Here is an 18035-nt window from a genome sequence, read left to right on the forward strand (position 1 = left end):
GATTGATTGCCAACGGCGCCGGTTCACCTCTTGCAAAGAGTTAATGATGACGTATGCTAGTTTTCTGTCGCCGATTTGACACATCTTCATCGCATGGAACTGGGTCACAATCAGCTAATAAATCTTCTCAGCTCTTGACTTTTCAATCAATTCATTTTTCCGCAATAACCAAAAAAACAAAAAGATACATCAGAAAATCCAGTAATAATATATTCAGCTTATATAATTTCTTCTTCAAAGCAATCATGCATGCTATTGAAAGTAAAGCTTATTTTGCCATTGGTCATATTTAGATGGTTTTTTGCTGAATATAAAACTGTACAGCTTATTCCAATAAATAATATATAAGCATAAATAAAGTAATTGTTTAAAAATTAATTTTTTTTCTCATAATAATGATAATTTTTTAAGCTGTATTATGGAATTTCGTTTTCAATGTTTATCATTGGAATAAAATCTCGTTCACCGATAAGTTGCCGCTGCTGACGATTGACTGACAAACTAATCTTTTGGAATTAATGGATTTTAGCATATTTTGACAGATGAGTTTTGCTTGGCATCAATTTGTTATCTTTTTTATTTTTCCGTATTTTTTTGATCCATGAAATGTTCATAAATGTAAATTTTGATTTCAATTATGCATAAAGTTTCCTTGGTTTTTTTTTCTTTTATGTGAAACAATTGTATTATTTGTTGAATGAATATTGCATTTCTTTTTTCTGCTGAACAGATGTGTAATTTGAGTCTATTGACGATGAATAGAAAGCAACTGTGAGCGCTTGTGGATGTGGTTCGCGCCTCGATGAAGCTTTTTCAGCACCGTTGGACAGCAAATGAGCAGCAATGGCCGGCCGGAAAATGAACAACGCTTTCAACGTTGCGCAAGCCGGCGTTAGCAGACAATGTGAAACAATGCCACTCTGCGAGGGGTAGGGCAGCAATTGGTTCCGCTACGGCGGGCGGTCACTCCCAGCGGACGGGCACCAGTTGATGGTCGACCCGGCCGGTGGACATCTGCCCTCTTTGGTCACCACGGTCGATCCGCTTACCGAATCTCGAACAATGCTTCTTGTCCAGTGTTGATCTGGTTGGACAACCCAACCGCGAAATCTGACGCGATCCAAAGCACCACCGTCGACCGTAGTGACCAGGGTCAATTGGGGCCCGGCGCCATGCTAACAATGGGGGTGGTCAGATTAGATGGCAAATTTGCACTGGACGGCGCCATTTTGGAAAATTCGGAAATTTTGTTGACCCTTTCGGCGCCGGCTAACGCAGTTTTTTTGCCATGCGCTGAAGGTCGATTATTTGCAAGCCACTTGTATGCCGGATGAGTGGCCCACTCAACCGTACGACAAAGTTTATGGGCGGTGTATTTTCTTTTCAATCCCCATTAAAAGTGCTCCTCATAACCACCGGCTACAAAGCCGATTAATTGTCCATTGGACAATTTGCCTTGCTCTTCAATCATACTACGAGTTTTTTCTTCTCTTTCCCATAAAAAGGACTTTTTTTCGCACACACTACAGCATAGTTATTTATTTATTTTTGTTAATAATCTCATATATGATAATAAAGTCAACTTTTGTAAAATAATTCTGTTTCTAACTATTTAAAGAGAAATATTTTTACTACCGGGTTATACAAATAAAAAAATAATAAGGTATCTGCATTACTTTGTTATTCCATTAAATGATAAACTGTTCTACGAAAAATATATTACACATGTCAATTGATCTTGAAGTATAAAGTGAAAATTGCAAATAAAAAGATAAAATTATCAAAGATGAAAATGAATAAATTTGATATATCAATTTTCAATTGATCTGAGGTCTGAGGAAATAAAAACAATACTGCTTTTTTGGTAAAAGTGCCGACAAGCTAAGCTGGATAGTAAGCTGCTGACTGATATCATAGTCAGCTGTTTGTATTTTTTGTCAAAATTGTTTTTCTTCTTGAACAATTGATGAACAACTGTGCTGTTGATTGGCAAGCCGCCTTTGACCGTCGGTTGACCGCACGGCGCCGCTGTCAATCACATTACGTGAAAAAATAACTATCTCAAAAGCAAAGCATTTCCTATTGAACAATTGGGCTTACTTTGATCTCACTCTTTGTTGGAAATTTCACTCTTAATGTAGTTAAAAATATATGCATACACAATGTATGCCACTGGAAATTTATAAAAGTATGATAAAGCACAAAACCGCAGCAAATTATTTGCACATAATAAATTTTAAATTCTTAAAACACACTATCCTATGACATTGCTGTACACATTAATTTCAAGTTTATTTAAATTTTGAGTAACAAATTATGCATATTTAATTTTAACAGCACTTCTCTTTTTAAATTTTCAAGTAATGTATGCGATGAATATTATATTTACATGTTAAAAGACAAATAAAATATTCATTAAGCATTTTATTAGCGAAAATATTATTTATAATAATAATTTTTATATGAATAAAACTATACAAATATGGGATTTTTAAATATGCATTGTTTTAAAGTATTCAATTTTTAAATGTAATCTTTCAATAACATGCTAAATTATTTGGCAATTTCAAATTTAAAATATATTTCAGTTCAACAATCTGTTGCATTAAATTATTACAAAACAGTTATACGTGATGATAATTTGCTTAGAAATTTTGCAACATCATTTTTATTTGAGCAAAATCAAAATGAAATATTTAATAAATTGAAAAAGAGGTTGGAAAGTTATCATTTTCGTTGAGGCGTAATGTCAAAAATCATCTTCTGCCATTGTCAAAGCTCTAGTTTCTTCGTTAGCTCTGAAATTGTCAGACGGTACAATTTTACTGTATCGTACTGTTTTACGTTTTCGTTTCAAAATCAACCCGCTTCGCCACATGCATATTATTGTAATGAAAACTAGAATAATCAATTATTATTAATTTGAAAGTTTAAATTAATTTATCGTACAAATTAAAATGAAGAAAACTGACAATGCCGTTGCAACCACAATGTAAAATGGTGTATGAAATTCTGCTTCTACATCATGCTTGAATTCATGAAATTTTTCACCAATAATATTGAAAAGATGTTTTATTCCAACATTGGAAGAATCCTAAAAAATTTTGATAACTTTTTTTTTATTAACAAAATATTCATATAATAAATGAAGTAAGCAAACTTACAGAAGGTTTGTTCAATTGTCCAATTGCACTACTTTTGCATACATCTTCGTCGGTAAGATTACACTTTTTCATTACATTGTTCTCTGACAAATAATACCACTGCCAAATTCCAACTCTTGAAAATTAAAAAATTAATATATATTCACCTTAAAATTATGCAATATTTCGCATTTCATACACACTTTTTAACGTATTCTTTTAATTTTTTGCATTTGCTGTTCATGCATTGTATAATTTCAGCAAACTGACGGCAAATTGGCATACAATCATTTTGGGTTACTTCCCAGCAGAATACCTACATATAATAGCGATTGTGCTTTCAAGAATTATTACCAAAACTATTTTTCACATAATCTACAAACAGTACTATGCTTTAAAATTACTCACAGAATTTCGTTTATAAAATTCAGTTCCAAGGTAAATAGTAGCTGTATAATAAGCTGCTTCGATGATCTCAATCAGGCATTCGCTTTCGTCATCTTTTTCAAGCTCTAAAGCCGGTAGAATAATTTCTATAATATTTATATGCATTCCAACCATTCCACTGATTGTCGTACTTAACTATAAAACAACGAAAGCAAAATATAAACATTTAGGATAATAAAAAGGTATTGCAATATTCAAAAAATTGTCGACAATGAATTGAATAATTGTAAATTTGATTGATTGTAAATTGAATTTTTTTGAAAAATATTTTCAACACTTGAAAACAATTGATATGTAATTTTGAAATATAGAACTTATTCAAAGTATTAAAATACAAATATAAAAAGCAGATATTGAATAGAAAATTAATTAAATAATTTGTAGAATGCTTTTTCAATTAAAAAAAAGAATCTGTACTTGGCTTCCAATTCCACAAAGGCGTGCCATCCCTTCTGTGTTTTTCTGAAGACAGTTTCGAAATTCATTTATACTTTGCATATTCTTTCTCCAAATTAAAATAGTATCTTTGATTTGTTGGGGTTGAATCTAAAATACATATAAATTTAAATATATCAAATGCAGTTGGCAATAATAATAGCAGTCTCTGATAACCAGATAATTGATTTATTTTTATGCAATCCTTAATTTTAGCAGTAAAAATATGGGTTTACATTTGTGACCTGTAATTTTTGCATTGAATTCTTAGCCAATTAATGTGAAAAATACAAAATTCATTACATTATTGGAATCTTACATCGCTGTTTTCAAAATGTTCAAATTGTATAAAGAACTTTTGTTTTTACAAAAAAATAATTAATTTTCATGAACATGAAAATCAATAAAAGTGTAAATAATGATTTTTCATTACACAGTACGTTGACGTGTCCTTGTAAAACTTGGACAATTAAAATTGCACTATTTAATAATCAGTAGAGTATTTTGTAAATTATTTTATTTTTATTAAATCAAAAATGTGTGACATTTTCTTTTGAACAATTTCATTCGATCATCATATTTTTTGCGTTTATTTCATTTCGTTCCATTAAATCATAAAACACATAAAAGGGTCTTATTATGCAATTTTTCACATTTATTACAATTTCTAGTCATGTTTCATGAACAGAATGGAATTATTATTTTGATTCAGTTAGCCATTGAGATAGAACAATGAATGTCTGCGTAAATTTGGAAATTAAGCCGACAGTGTAAACAAAATCAATACTTCGATTGAAGGTAATGATGTTTGATGATTAAGCAAATTTGATTCTTTTAATTTTTTATTACTGAGAAAAAAACACAGAATTACTTACGTAACTTCGGCATTTTCCTTTTTTGCACTCTTCTACAAGTGTTTTCAATGTGTTGGAATTAAGTAGACCGTAATATAAGCCTTCACTTGGATCCACGTTCAGCAGAGATGAATTTTCCAAATGAGCACTTTTGACGCAAAATTTATACCTGTCGATCAAATCATCCGGCCAAGAGCACCCCATCACGTCTTTTATAATTTCTCTTTCCCCGTATAATTTTTTCCAAGGATTGAATTCGTCCGTTTGTGAAGTTTGATGTATCTGTGATCCTGCGGTCAGGGATGTTGTTTTATTTGGACTTTGAATATTGGTCGTAACTTGAGTAGAAGAAGTATTCACAACAGACTGAGTTGTATTTTGAGCTGAATTTACAATTGTCCCGTTGGTTTTTTCAACTGCATCCGATTGATAGAGTTTGAAAGTATAAAACAGAATTAGCATGAAATTGAGCTTCATTGGAAAAGATTGGAAGAAGAGCATTTTCAACCAAGCCGCACTCTACAAGCTTTCATTGCATTGCAACAAAATCTCTTGAATCGTATTTTGAACACGTCGACAAATTATTTACATTCGGTATTGTATGCACTTTGTGCAGCTGTTCAAAGCTGATTGTTCCATCTCTCATAGCTTGGAAGTGTATTTAAATTGTAAACATGGCTTTCTTTTGCTGCCTGCAGTATTTTTGTCATTCACATTTACAGCTTTGTGACCGATAGAAAGAAGCATCATTGTTAATTTCTGTTTACTGTATACTATTCACTTGCGCTACAATAAAAAAAGAAAAGAAATATAAAATTGAAAAGTTTCATTCAGCATTCATTATGCAGAAGCTTTTAAATAAGTCTGCTAATAATGTATCTTCAATTCACTCTGTTGAATTTCATTTAGCTTCAACTGTAAAAGGTTATTCTTTCCCATTTTTTACATACCTGGAAAAGGTAAGCACTTGTAATAATTGATCACAGTCATTACACATACACACACAGACACACAGACACTTGTAATTCCAATCATTATAAATTAATATTATTCATCCTTTTCATTACTGTTTTATAATATTCACAAACAACACGTGCTAAATTTGTAATATACTGCTTGAAAAGTAAAGAAATATAAAATTTATGTCCAACTTTTGATAAAATAATAAAATGTGATGAATCATAATGTGATCAAAATGTGATAATTATTGATCATTTTCTCAATAAATTCAGTGCTCTTAGTAAGCCAATAATTAGTAAAAGATGCAATAATTATTTGTTTGATAAAAATGCTTACCAAAAGTAAAATAAATATCACTTTTTGTCAGCTTCTATTTTCAAACCATTCATACTTTTTGATTTTTGATCAAGTTTTGTTGGATGTAAATATTCCCACAGTGGAAAGGTTGCGTGCGTGATAAATGATCTTTTTTTAACTCATTGAATTGAAAGATGAAATAGCATCTGATGAAAGATGAGTATCGGCAATCATGTGTCTTAGAAAATTGGCTTAATGTAAAAAATGTGAATTTTCCAGAGTGAATATGACGATTTAGAAAATGCTAAGCAAACATTATTATTTATCATTGTCAAAAATTTCATCAGTATTTTTGAAAACATGTTGAATAAATGTTGCACCTGAGAAATAAGGGGGATATTTTTTCATACAATGAACAGAAAATACAAATATTCTATTTAAATGTTCGATGAATTGATTTGCAGGGGCTTTGTTATAAAAACAACTTGAATACTTATTCATTCACTGACTATCAAGTTTGGTACAGTAATTTACTGTTTCGTTCACTTCAAAATTAATAAATATACATAAAGTTTGATATTTGTGAAACTTTAATAAATATAATTCAAAAAATAAATCCATATTAAAAAAATAAATTTATTTTTAACTGCTTTATTATTATTATTTTGTTGAAAATGACAAGCAAGAAATAATAAATATGCTGATGCTTTGTTGTCGAGATGATTTCATTTTACAAATTGAAACTATTTTACTGAAATAATTATTATTTATTCAAATTTCATAACTTAAAAATTTATATTAAAAATTATTATTTCAACTTACATTTGACATTTTAACTGTTCATGTAGTATAGCAATTAATTTAAATTTTAAAGGCTTTCAGAAAAGCTATGAGAAAAAAAATAATATTTGATAGTGTCTTCAATACTCACAGTCTTAATAAATCCAAAATGATTGATTCAAATGAGTCATGCTGAATTAGTAATTGACGCACTACCGGTTTGCCGTTTGGTAAAGCTAATTGCTTTATTTAGTACAACATTGACGAAAGCGTCATTTCAACTAGACCGCATAAATTTATGGTGCTAAAGCCGTAGTGGTTGTTATTGATGAATGAATGCATTGATGCAAGCATTCAATCACGCTGTGCTTTATTTTAGCAAAGCTATGCTGATGAACATTTCAAGATGTTGGAAATTTTTCTTCATATATGCTAAATCTGATGCAAAAATGTGGTTTCTTATCAATTATATCGATAGTTTGCTTGTCAGGTTTTTCTGACGCAACCTGGGAATTACAAAGTTTGAAAATTTAATTTTCCTTAGCATTATGTGATTAGTGTGAGATCTTCTAGAATAAAATGCCTTTCAAATTGAACTTATATTTGAAGTGATTTTCTAAATTGCATAACTACATCAACGAAGATGAGGATGATGATGATGATGATGCACAGTGCTTAGTTATAATAATATATACAGCTTACAAGTCTCGTTTGTTTCAAAGCCAAAGTATTTAAAGGTAGGAATTTCTTTTTTTTATTGAAACATAATTTTTTCCTTCTATTCATTAATATTTTTTTTGTCTTGTAAATATTTATTTTTGTGCAATTTTTATTTCTTGATGAGTTTTAGATTATTCAAATTCATTGCTAATTTTAATTTTATCTCGTTCATTTTGATATTTTATTTATTACCTGAAGTTGAATAAATGATACTAATGAGCTTGTTTGTAATCATAATACTTTGTATAGGCGAATGATTCAAAAAATTCAATAATTTTTTTTGCAAATTTCTTTTAATTCTTTTCTTTAATTCAGTTACAAACTGAAAACAGGAAACTCGTGACTTGAGATTATATGAAGGGAATAAAAAATAAACGGAAATCGACCTCTTACAAAATGATTTTGAATAGTTGCACAAAGAGAGAATAAAAGTGTAAAGATTTTTAATAATTACTTACAACAAAACAAAACAAAAAAATAAAATACTTTTTCGCCTTATTTCATTGCTGTTATATAAAACTAATTGCTTTAAGTAGAATAATTCTGCCTTTAATCCATTACTGATTTATTGTATTTTTAATCAACATTCATCTTTTTCAAGGATTGATTATTATTTTCTACTTTAAATTCTTTTAAAAAAGATTAATTTCATGACCTATGATAAAGTTATGAAATATATGGCCTTTAAATAAAAATGTTTGGTTTTCACAGTAGAATGTTTTCGCAATTGTTTAAACGGTGCAATGTTAGCAAAGCTATTTTTATGATAACAAATTGTTTTACATATAAACTACTGAAAATTTATTAGCTGAGCTGTTCGTAGTATGACTGTTATTTTGATTTGCTTCCATGTATTTTATTTTTGATGATTCCCTGATAAAGACTCAGCACCTCCAAACGTACTTATAGATGACTGACATTTAATCCAGCAAACATTTTGCTAGCTTATAATTATATCATTATGACTAATTACAGCTTCACTGGTTCTACTGGTATCAAAATTCAAATTGATGTTTTTTCCAATTACTCTGATATGACAAAATGATACTGTTTTTCTCTGTGCCATGCAAAATGCACGTTAATCCATTTTCCATTCATCTTCTTTACTACTAAAGTGTACTACATAGCATTATAGAATTCAAGTCAAATTAAATTCGAAAATTCTTTTTTGAAAACTGAAATATTTCATTCAAAAACAATCAAAAAGTTAATTACATCTTATTGAACATAATTATGCATGAATTGCCAATTATATGTAATTATTTGTATTGTTTCCTTAAATTTTTAGAAATAAAATTTCAATTTCATTCTTATATGCATCAAGTTATCCCAGTTAGCTTACGCTTTAGCAAATATTTTAAATAATTTTCTGGAACTTTTAATAATTATTTTGATAAGAAATTAATATCTAAAAGTATGTTAAATATTACAAACATTTATAGCAAATGAAGTGCAACAAAAGAATTTTCGTTTTAGTTTATGCAGCATATTATTATTATCCTTTTAGAATTTTATTATTACAATATTAGCACATGTAAAATGATTTGCAAGACATTCTTACTGTATGCATATTTTAATTTACTTGGAAATAGTCATTCACATTATGAAATAAAGATGGAAATATCTATGATTGAATAAAAGGTGAAACAGTCTTTCCTCCTGCTTCTCTCAGTTATATTTACTGCTCTATTATTGTACAGCATATCGCCATGTATATGAGATGATTATGAAACGGCTTATTATTTACTGCTTGCTCACTGTTTACACACAAAGGGCAGTAACTAACCTTTTATACCAATCTAAAAATAATGTTCCGATCAATGATACACAAATTTAAATTACTATAAAAAGATATTACACAACAGATTTCATTTTTCAGGTGAGGAATATTTCTGATCGGTATGTTTCTTAAATTTCAAATTTCTGAGTAAATGTACTTTCACTTCAAATGAGTAAGTAATACAATTTATTTTCTTTCTTAATAAAAAGTGACATTTCACTGCTATTTGTGCCATTTGAGACATTTCAATTTAAATATTATCTTTACTTTTCTAATAATGAATAATGTTTTCATTTTCTACAAATGCAATTCACCGAGCGAACTGAAAGATTAAAAGAAATTTTAGAAAATATCATTTGTATTATAAAAAGATTATTTGCAACTTTAATGATCTGCTTGCATAACTTGGCATTACAAATCATAATTCTTTAGTTAAGCAAATCATCTATTCATTATGTATGTTATCATTTACCAGTGGTAATTTGCTCACGTTTAGTTGAAATGAATTACTAGCTGATAATATTTATAATTATTTACCTATAAAGTGAAAATTATTTTTGTATACTATTTATTATTTTAAATCAGTCAATGTATTGCATTTTTGCTTTGATTCAGGGACATATTTATATATTCAATATTGTATTTCATATATATATATTCAAATGTTTCATATATTCAGATATGAGGAAATAATCATCCGTACAATTTGACAGGATAAATGGTCAAGTTTAATTAATATCATTCAGTTTTTTGTTTTGTTTCTGCTTCAGTAAATATCATTCCTGAATACCATAATTGTTTAATTCAGTTTTCAGAAGTACAGAATTCAGAATTTGAATTTAAATCTTACAACGTCTAATCTTTATTATTCTTAATTTAATTAGATTTTTTTAGAATCTTTAAATTATAGTAATATATACTTTTGATTTATTTTGTTCAGTGCAAACTACTAATTACATTGTTTTCATGTTTATCTGTTAATAAATTATTTGAACATCTGGGAAAGAAGTACAACTTCCTGTTAATCAATAAATGTAATCATATTAGATACTTCTTTTGTTGGCAGATATATTGCTATACATGAGAACATATTACTTCAAAAGGGCTTCTTCAACAACGCTTACAATGAATTCTAATCTGAGAACCAACCAAACAATTGTTTCTTCTCTAATAAGGCGTTTATGTTAATAAGAATTTGTAAAGGTTAAATATAGTAATATTATTCTTAAAAAAGAAGAAATAAGCTGTCATTTGGTACAACAAGGCTTTCGAACTGTAAAACAAAATTCTTCAGTAAACGTATGTAACACGAAGCCTGTTATATGTATTATTTTAACTTGTGTATTTGTGAATTTTTGATGAAGTTTTGAATGCCAGTAAGTTTATTGAATTACGTTCATAATTTTGCAATGCCATCTATTAATATTAACACTTTTATGCATTTAAAACTATATAAAACTGCTTGCTTGAAATAAATGTACTGTTATTTATGCTTGCTAAATTTAAATAAATCAATTTTGAATTAATGTTTTAATAAAACATGATTTTTGTCTGAACATTTTCAGTTTCACCGTTGCGGAAATTTGTTACTCATGTTATATGCTTATTTTCTTAACAAAGTTATTTTAAACATTTGCTAATTTGCATGTATTATGTTTAAAGATAGCTATTTGTATATTATCACAGTTGTTAAGTGAACTAACTAAAAGAAAAGCAATATTTATATCAATAGATATTTCTTGAGTGCATACGTTTGTGCGAGAAGAATATTTTAATAAAAAATGAAATGCAAAAATTGAGCTAATAATAAGTGAATATTATTTAAAAAATATTTTATTTCAAAACACATTGCATACAATTGTTTTAATTTATAAGTAATATACTGATAAAAAGCAATTTCAAAGTGGTATATCATTTTAGGAGAAAGAGAAACTGTTTCATAATAAAAAAGAAGAGTTTTATTTTACATAAATGTAATTTTAAATATACTATAAAAAAATCAAAATGAGATTTTTGAATTTGGTGTTGTTGTTGTTGTTGCGAATCTGCAAATGCTTTTTCAACTGTGATAATTTTGGGATTAGCTATACAATATGTAACGTCTACAGTTTGACACTATTATAATCTAAGTTTACTTTCAGCTGTCAAGAGAATTTTCTTGCTCAGTTCACTTGCATATTGATCATTGCCATGTTGTCATCTGACGCTTGCCTTTAAATTCACTCAACTAAGATCTTAATTATCTGTCTAATTTGTTCCAATATACTTCAACTATAAAAATTGATTGCTTTCTTCAATCAGTGTTTACAACCACCGGTTGGAATTGTTTCGCTTGCTGTTGTACAGTACTATTTTTCTGCAAAATGCTGTTCAGTTTACCAGAGGGTAAGTTTCAATCACATATTTTGCAAATACATGCTTCCAAATTATCATTTTTCTTTATTCTTATTAATTGTTCCCTTTTCTGATACAATTATTTAAAATAAAACCCATTCAAGTTATTTTAATGGACATTATATATCTACTGTTAACTTGGTTTATTGAGAGTGATATCATCAAGAAAAAACATATAATAAAGAGGAAAATGTTAACAAGAAGAATTGTAAATTATTCGAATTTTAAGAAACACTGAATGATATAATTTTTTTATACTTTACTTATTCAAATTAATTATAATCATATTAATGAAAACAAAATATGTTACATGCAGTTTAAAGTGACATTCAAATAAATCTTCATCAATTAATATGATAAAGGAACCATATTTTGCTAGAAACTTTTATACATCTTTGGATAATTTATACAATACTGCAATGATATACGAATTATTTATTTTCTAAAAAAACTGGAAAAAATAAAATGGCATAAGCATTAATGCTGTATAAACATTGCTTAGTTTAATTTGAAATGTTATTTCATTGTAATTATTATATAAAAAATATACAAATCTGAAAATATCGTGCTATTTTATTGTCATTTTTTAAATATTTTAATTTACGCAAGTATTAGGCAGAAAAATAGTTATGGAATTATGTATTTACTGATGTTTTAATTTACACTTCACTGTAACATGAGACAACGGTGCATAGTTTAGTTATGAAGAATTGAGATTTACATCTCAGGTCATAGAAATAAGATGATTATTTTTAATTAATTATTAATTCGTTGTATTTAATATTTTAGACATTTCATAAAATAATAATAATGATAGGAATAATATTTAGCATGCTGAAGTTAAATTAAAATTAAAAATTAATCGTTTTATCATGAAAAGAAGTTGATAGAATTTGCAACATAGGATAATTAGAATTTCTAAAATGATATTAAATCAGCTTATCTGAACATGTCATTATGAAAATTTTACAACCGCAATTTATTTTAACGCGAAAAGTGCCAACTTGCTTACTTCCTTGTATAGTAAAATTTTCCATTTTTAAAACTCATTTGTCTTAACGAAGCTGTAAAATTGTAAATGCCTTGTTTTAATTATTAAGGATTATTAATGCATTCTTCTTCCATTAAACCTTTATTGAGCTTCCTGTCACAAAAGCAAAATAGGCTTCTCACCAAATGCAGTTCATATTTGAGCATTCGAAACGAAGCTTATCGATTTAACCTAATGTTAAAATAAAAACTTTAATTCTCTTTCTTTTTTTGCATATCACGCATATATCAATAAAGCAGATAAAAATTATTGATGCAATATTTACAAAAATGTTAATATAGATTAAACTACATACATGCAGTAATATTGTAGAATAATCATTTAATTTGCCTCATAAGTAAAGTATCATCTGTTTACTGATCTTGAGCAGTTTGAACGTGCTAGCAAAACTATCGAAAAGCCAGCTTTGAAAACTATAAAAAAATTTCTGTTTATTCTAACAAGCACAGAACATACGTTGACTAGTTTTATTAAATCAGTTATTTTATTACTTAATTTTTCAAAAATCAATTTCTAGTTGACGCTGCTTTAGTATGACTTCATGCATTTATTTATTATCTGCTGTAAATTAAAATAGTTCTTTTCTATTTTTTGTTTTTAATGAAGTATTTACCTTTTTTTTATGAACTACTATAACTTATTTTATTTATAATAAGTTATTTCTATAACTTTCATTTTTTATGTATAGGAATCAGTGTAATATATTTTTTTAAATTGCATATTGAAATGAATCAATTCTGATTTTGAAGTCAAAATTATAAATTGTTCATTTGATTTGAAATAAATGATGCAGTTTCAGTTGTGCAATCAAACTGTTAATTTGCATTCAATTCTGAAATTTAAAGTTTTCAGTTATATTGAGTTTGCATTTCAGGGGGATATTTTTTTTTCTGCACATCTCAAAATTTATAAATAGATTTTGCCTACTTTATTTTACTTTTTGGAATGTCAGCTTTGCAGGTTTTTTGAAATTTTCTAAATTTTGAACAGCTCAAAAATTTTAAATACATCGTTAGATATTTATTTTCAACAATTATGCATGGAAGGTCATTTTTGAATCAAAAACTAACAAATTAATCAAACATCAAAAACAAATTATACTAAATATCTTATTTTAAAATCAAACCAAATCAAAAAATTACAAGATCATTTTATTATTCGGTATAATTAAGCATAAAATGGAATCAACTTCCTTTAGAAAATTTGAATATTTTACAGAACTTTTTGTTTTTGCATTGAATTCAGATATGACGAGATGTTTCAAATGTAACATTGCATAAATTGAGTGATTTTTAGTTGTTATGTGGACTAATGAAACATTATTTGTTTTTATGAGATTTGAATAGCAATAGCAAACTGCTATTATTCATTGAAGATGATTTCATGTGAATAGCTTGAAACATAAAAATGATTTCATCGATTAAATTTCATCATGGTAAACTTATTTTACGAATCGAGCCAGTCAATATCCTTTGTTGATTTGCATCATATAGAAAGAATATTTTTAAAATATGTTTTATAATAATGTCGTTAATTTAAATAAAACCTTGTCATTGAAAATGTTTGCATTTATGAGATACAAAATAAAAAAAATATATACATTATTTTACAATGTTAAGCATTAACATACCACAAAGCTGTTAACAAAAATAGTTTTACTTGGAAAGCACATAAATGCTGTGTATAAATTTTTTTACATTTTAAAAATGGAAATAACTTTTCCGTGTTAAATAATATGCAAATTTTAATTTAGTTAATTATCGATGTTTATTAACAACAGCATTATCATTCAATTTCCGTAACTTTGAGTTATATAATTAATCAATAATATCGTAACTTCATTATAATTTTATTAATTGCTGTCAATTTCAAATGTTTATTTTTTCATTTTTTGGTTTTTGTTTAACGATAATCAGTATGCTGATATTTAATGTGAAGATATTGGTAATTTGTTTATTTGTACGATTTATTTCTGATTGAAGTTTAGATAATTAAATTAAAGTATAATAACGCAATTAAAGTTAAAAAATTGTACACTGCAGCATTAAATGGAATGCATATGAAAATATGTTTTTGAGAATTTTTGAGGGAAAGAGGGAATTATTGTAAAGATTCTACTCTACTAATAAATTATGAGCATCTAGTTGAAGTCCATCTAAATGAATTGAACGTGATTGTATTTGTTTAATAATATTATAAATTTTGATTGTAATAAAATTTTTATTTTTGGAAGAAACTTTTTGCAGGCAAGCAAATTTTCACTTTTAAAAATAGATTTTTTGTTAAATTTTTCGAAGTAATACAGCTGATTAATATTGGTTTATCAAAATTATTGCCTAAATTAATTAACTGCTAACTGAAGATACATGCGCGTGATGTGGAAGAATAAAACACGAGTGCATTTTCATTTTAGGATGCTGATCTTGAAATAAATTTATTTAAACTTATTCGTTTACAAAGTATTTACCATAATATTATTATTTTAAAATAAAGCTAATATTGATAATTAATTACTAATTTTAGATACGCATTTTAGTTTGTTTTAAATACGATTTGCTTACATTCTTTTAAAAGTGGAAGAAATCGATTTATAAAAGTTCATTGTTTCCAATAGTAGAGAAACAATAAATTTTTATAAATCAATTTTTCAGGAATAATAAAAAGACAAAAAGACATTGCCATCGGTGCTAACTAATCATCTTACTATTACAGGGCACTTACTCAATGGTGCACATTAGATTTATATTCTATTATTACTTTTGTGTGAGCTTGTATTTTTTAATTAAATAAATAAAATTATTATTGTAGACAATATTTTTATTCTTATTTGCTTTTGAAAAACCACAACAACGAGTGCCTGTATGCCAATATTAATACAAATAAGCATGATTTAAAAATTAATGTCCAACAATAAATAAATTTACCACATTATTATAAAATTTTCCATTAAACAGTAACGAACTGTTGACGTGAATGCACTTTGAATTCAATGCGCACAATTTAATATTTATTTAAAATGTTTAAAAAAATAATTAAAAACAATTTTATTGAATGTGGTAATATTAAATGTGTGATTTATACAATCACGATATATAAAAGATGATCGACATATAAAAATTTCTATACAGACATAGTTTATGGCTTTTGACTTTTAAATTAACAGAGACTTATCAGTTTTTAAATGCTTGCTTGTTGTTAGATTTTGATTTCTTTTGTACAAAAGACAAGAGCAGAAGACAAAAATTGCTTTCATGAAGGTGAGCTGTTGCACATGTTGCACATCTCAATGATTCAGTTTAGTAAAGGTGGTCGAATTCAATTTACATCAAAATTAGAAAAATATTATATGTTATTAGTGAATAATTATGCTGTTATATAATTAATTCAAAATCGTCGACAGCTTTTAGTATTCACTTTTTGGAGCATATCTTTTCAATTTCATGCTGACTGATGCTATTTATTAAAATTAATTTTTTATAAATGAAATTCATAAATGACACTTTTAATAATGAATCAATTTTACCGAGCAAATGAATACTGATGTATGTAATTTTTTTAATGGCATACAGTGAAGGGTCAAATAACAAGGACACTAATAATATATTGATTGATTGAAAAGAATCGTTTAGAATTTAAAACTGAATTATTTTATCAAGCTCACTGTTTAAAGGTGCCATGTGGTATAGTTTGTTGGAAATTTGCCAGTTGGAAAATATTCCTGCCGTCTGGCGACTTCCCGCTCAGAGGTAGCTAGCTGAACGCGACGACGCTACTAGATGCTCAGATTTCAATAATTTTCATGCACTGCTCTATGAAACAAGAAAAAGAAGAAGGAGGAGGAGAAAAAGCACATTTTCAGGTGAGAAGATTATATTGTAGATTGTTTGCCTTTTGTTTAAATTGGTGTGATAAAAAACGATTGCATAACAAACAATATATTACAGTTAACTAAAGAAAAACTTTTTTCTATTAAATGTTAACATAAAGTTATTTTTTAAAATCTGTATCAAAATATTTCTTTCTTTAGTATTTTTCATTAACTTCATGATATTTTTTTTAAATATTAATGATATAGAGGCATTTTAAACGTTTAAAAATATAATACGCTTGCCGATAGAGGTTTAATAATTAATGAAATATTATTTGATGTGCTATCTAGAAATTGCATAGAGTGAGAATTATTTTTTTTGCGAAAGAGAAATAAAAATAAGTATGCAGTGATCGAGAGAAGCTTTGAACAGAATTTAAGCATATTTATTTACTCTTGTTGTATTAGTTAGTTGTTTTGATAATTAGTGGTCACTTTTCAAATTAAATACATTTGCGTAAATTTTATTGCTTTTCATTAGTCATATGACTGTGATGATTGTGTTTCAATAATTTTAATCGAACTGCACTGCCCACAAACTGCATGATCTGTGCGTGTGTGTCTGTGTGATTCATTCCATTTTGAGTATTGAAAATTTTTGCCAACTAATTTTCGAGTAAGTAAATCATAAATAATCCGTGGAAGGCGACAATTTCCGCAACGCCTCAGATGACACTGGATAAAATGCACTAAGTTAAACATGGCAATTATCATCAGTTGTGAAATATTGATCGAAAACCAATTCCTTTGTGTGGGAATTTTTCTTATTATCTGTATAATTTGATTCGCTATAGCCAACTGATGCACGTAGATGAAACGTTTATGTGTATTTTTCATTTTTTAATTTAAATAACATTCATTCAAATCTCGACGATTTGGCACGATTAATTCTCCTCCAGAACTTTGTATTTCTGTATTTCCAAAAGATTCTATTCACTATTAGTGTTAAGGTGTTGTTGTAAATTGCATGGCATATTTTCACTTTGAAATTTTCTTATTAATTCAGAACCAGTAGATATTCTATCTATACAATTTAAATAATCCAAGCTACTTCTGTCATTCAGTGTTGCAGTATATGCAAAATATTTTTTAGTTCTGTATCCCACAGTTATGTTGTAATTCTTTGAAGACAGTTGATTGTAGATTTTATTTTTAAAAATGCAATTTATTTGCGTTATTAATAGTTATTTTGTGAAGCTGTTGATAATATTTTAAAGTAAAGTTTACAATCTTTTAGATTAATATAAAAACGCGCTTTTTCATCATAATATTGCAACGGTTTTCTAATGATGCATGGAAAAGCAAT

The 18035-nt window shown here is 27.4% G+C and overlaps 4 protein-coding genes across 4 annotated transcripts; 2 read left to right on the plus strand and 2 right to left on the minus strand.

Moving 5' to 3' along the window:
• The first annotated feature begins 833 nt into the window (after positions 1 to 833).
• Positions 834 to 1334, plus strand: Tsp_01149 (putative transposase). Its single transcript, XM_003376887.1, has 2 exons — positions 834 to 891; positions 928 to 1334. Exons 1-2 carry the CDS (start codon positions 834 to 836, stop codon positions 1332 to 1334), a joined length of 465 nt encoding a protein of 154 aa, XP_003376935.1.
• A 603-nt stretch (positions 1335 to 1937) lies between these two features.
• Positions 1938 to 5356, minus strand: Tsp_01148 (hypothetical protein). Its single transcript, XM_003376888.1, has 8 exons — positions 4901 to 5356; positions 4008 to 4136; positions 3552 to 3725; positions 3347 to 3459; positions 3165 to 3279; positions 2973 to 3094; positions 2845 to 2898; positions 1938 to 2028 (listed from the first exon to the last, which is right to left on the minus strand). Exons 1-8 carry the CDS (start codon positions 5354 to 5356, stop codon positions 1938 to 1940), a joined length of 1254 nt encoding a protein of 417 aa, XP_003376936.1.
• A 5140-nt stretch (positions 5357 to 10496) lies between these two features.
• Tsp_01147 (hypothetical protein) lies at positions 10497 to 15735 on the plus strand. Its single transcript, XM_003376889.1, has 7 exons — positions 10497 to 10593; positions 10654 to 10715; positions 11718 to 11801; positions 13205 to 13325; positions 13379 to 13392; positions 15385 to 15396; positions 15670 to 15735. Exons 1-7 carry the CDS (start codon positions 10497 to 10499, stop codon positions 15733 to 15735), a joined length of 456 nt encoding a protein of 151 aa, XP_003376937.1.
• A 1471-nt stretch (positions 15736 to 17206) lies between these two features.
• Tsp_01146 (hypothetical protein) lies at positions 17207 to 17566 on the minus strand. Its single transcript, XM_003376890.1, has one exon. It carries the CDS (start codon positions 17564 to 17566, stop codon positions 17207 to 17209), a length of 360 nt encoding a protein of 119 aa, XP_003376938.1.
• Positions 17567 to 18035: the final 469 nt, after the last annotated feature.

The sequence above is a fragment of the Trichinella spiralis genome (genome assembly GCF_000181795.1).
Source record: "Trichinella spiralis strain ISS 195 chromosome Unknown Scfld4, whole genome shotgun sequence".
Taxonomy (NCBI): domain Eukaryota; kingdom Metazoa; phylum Nematoda; class Enoplea; order Trichinellida; family Trichinellidae; genus Trichinella; species Trichinella spiralis.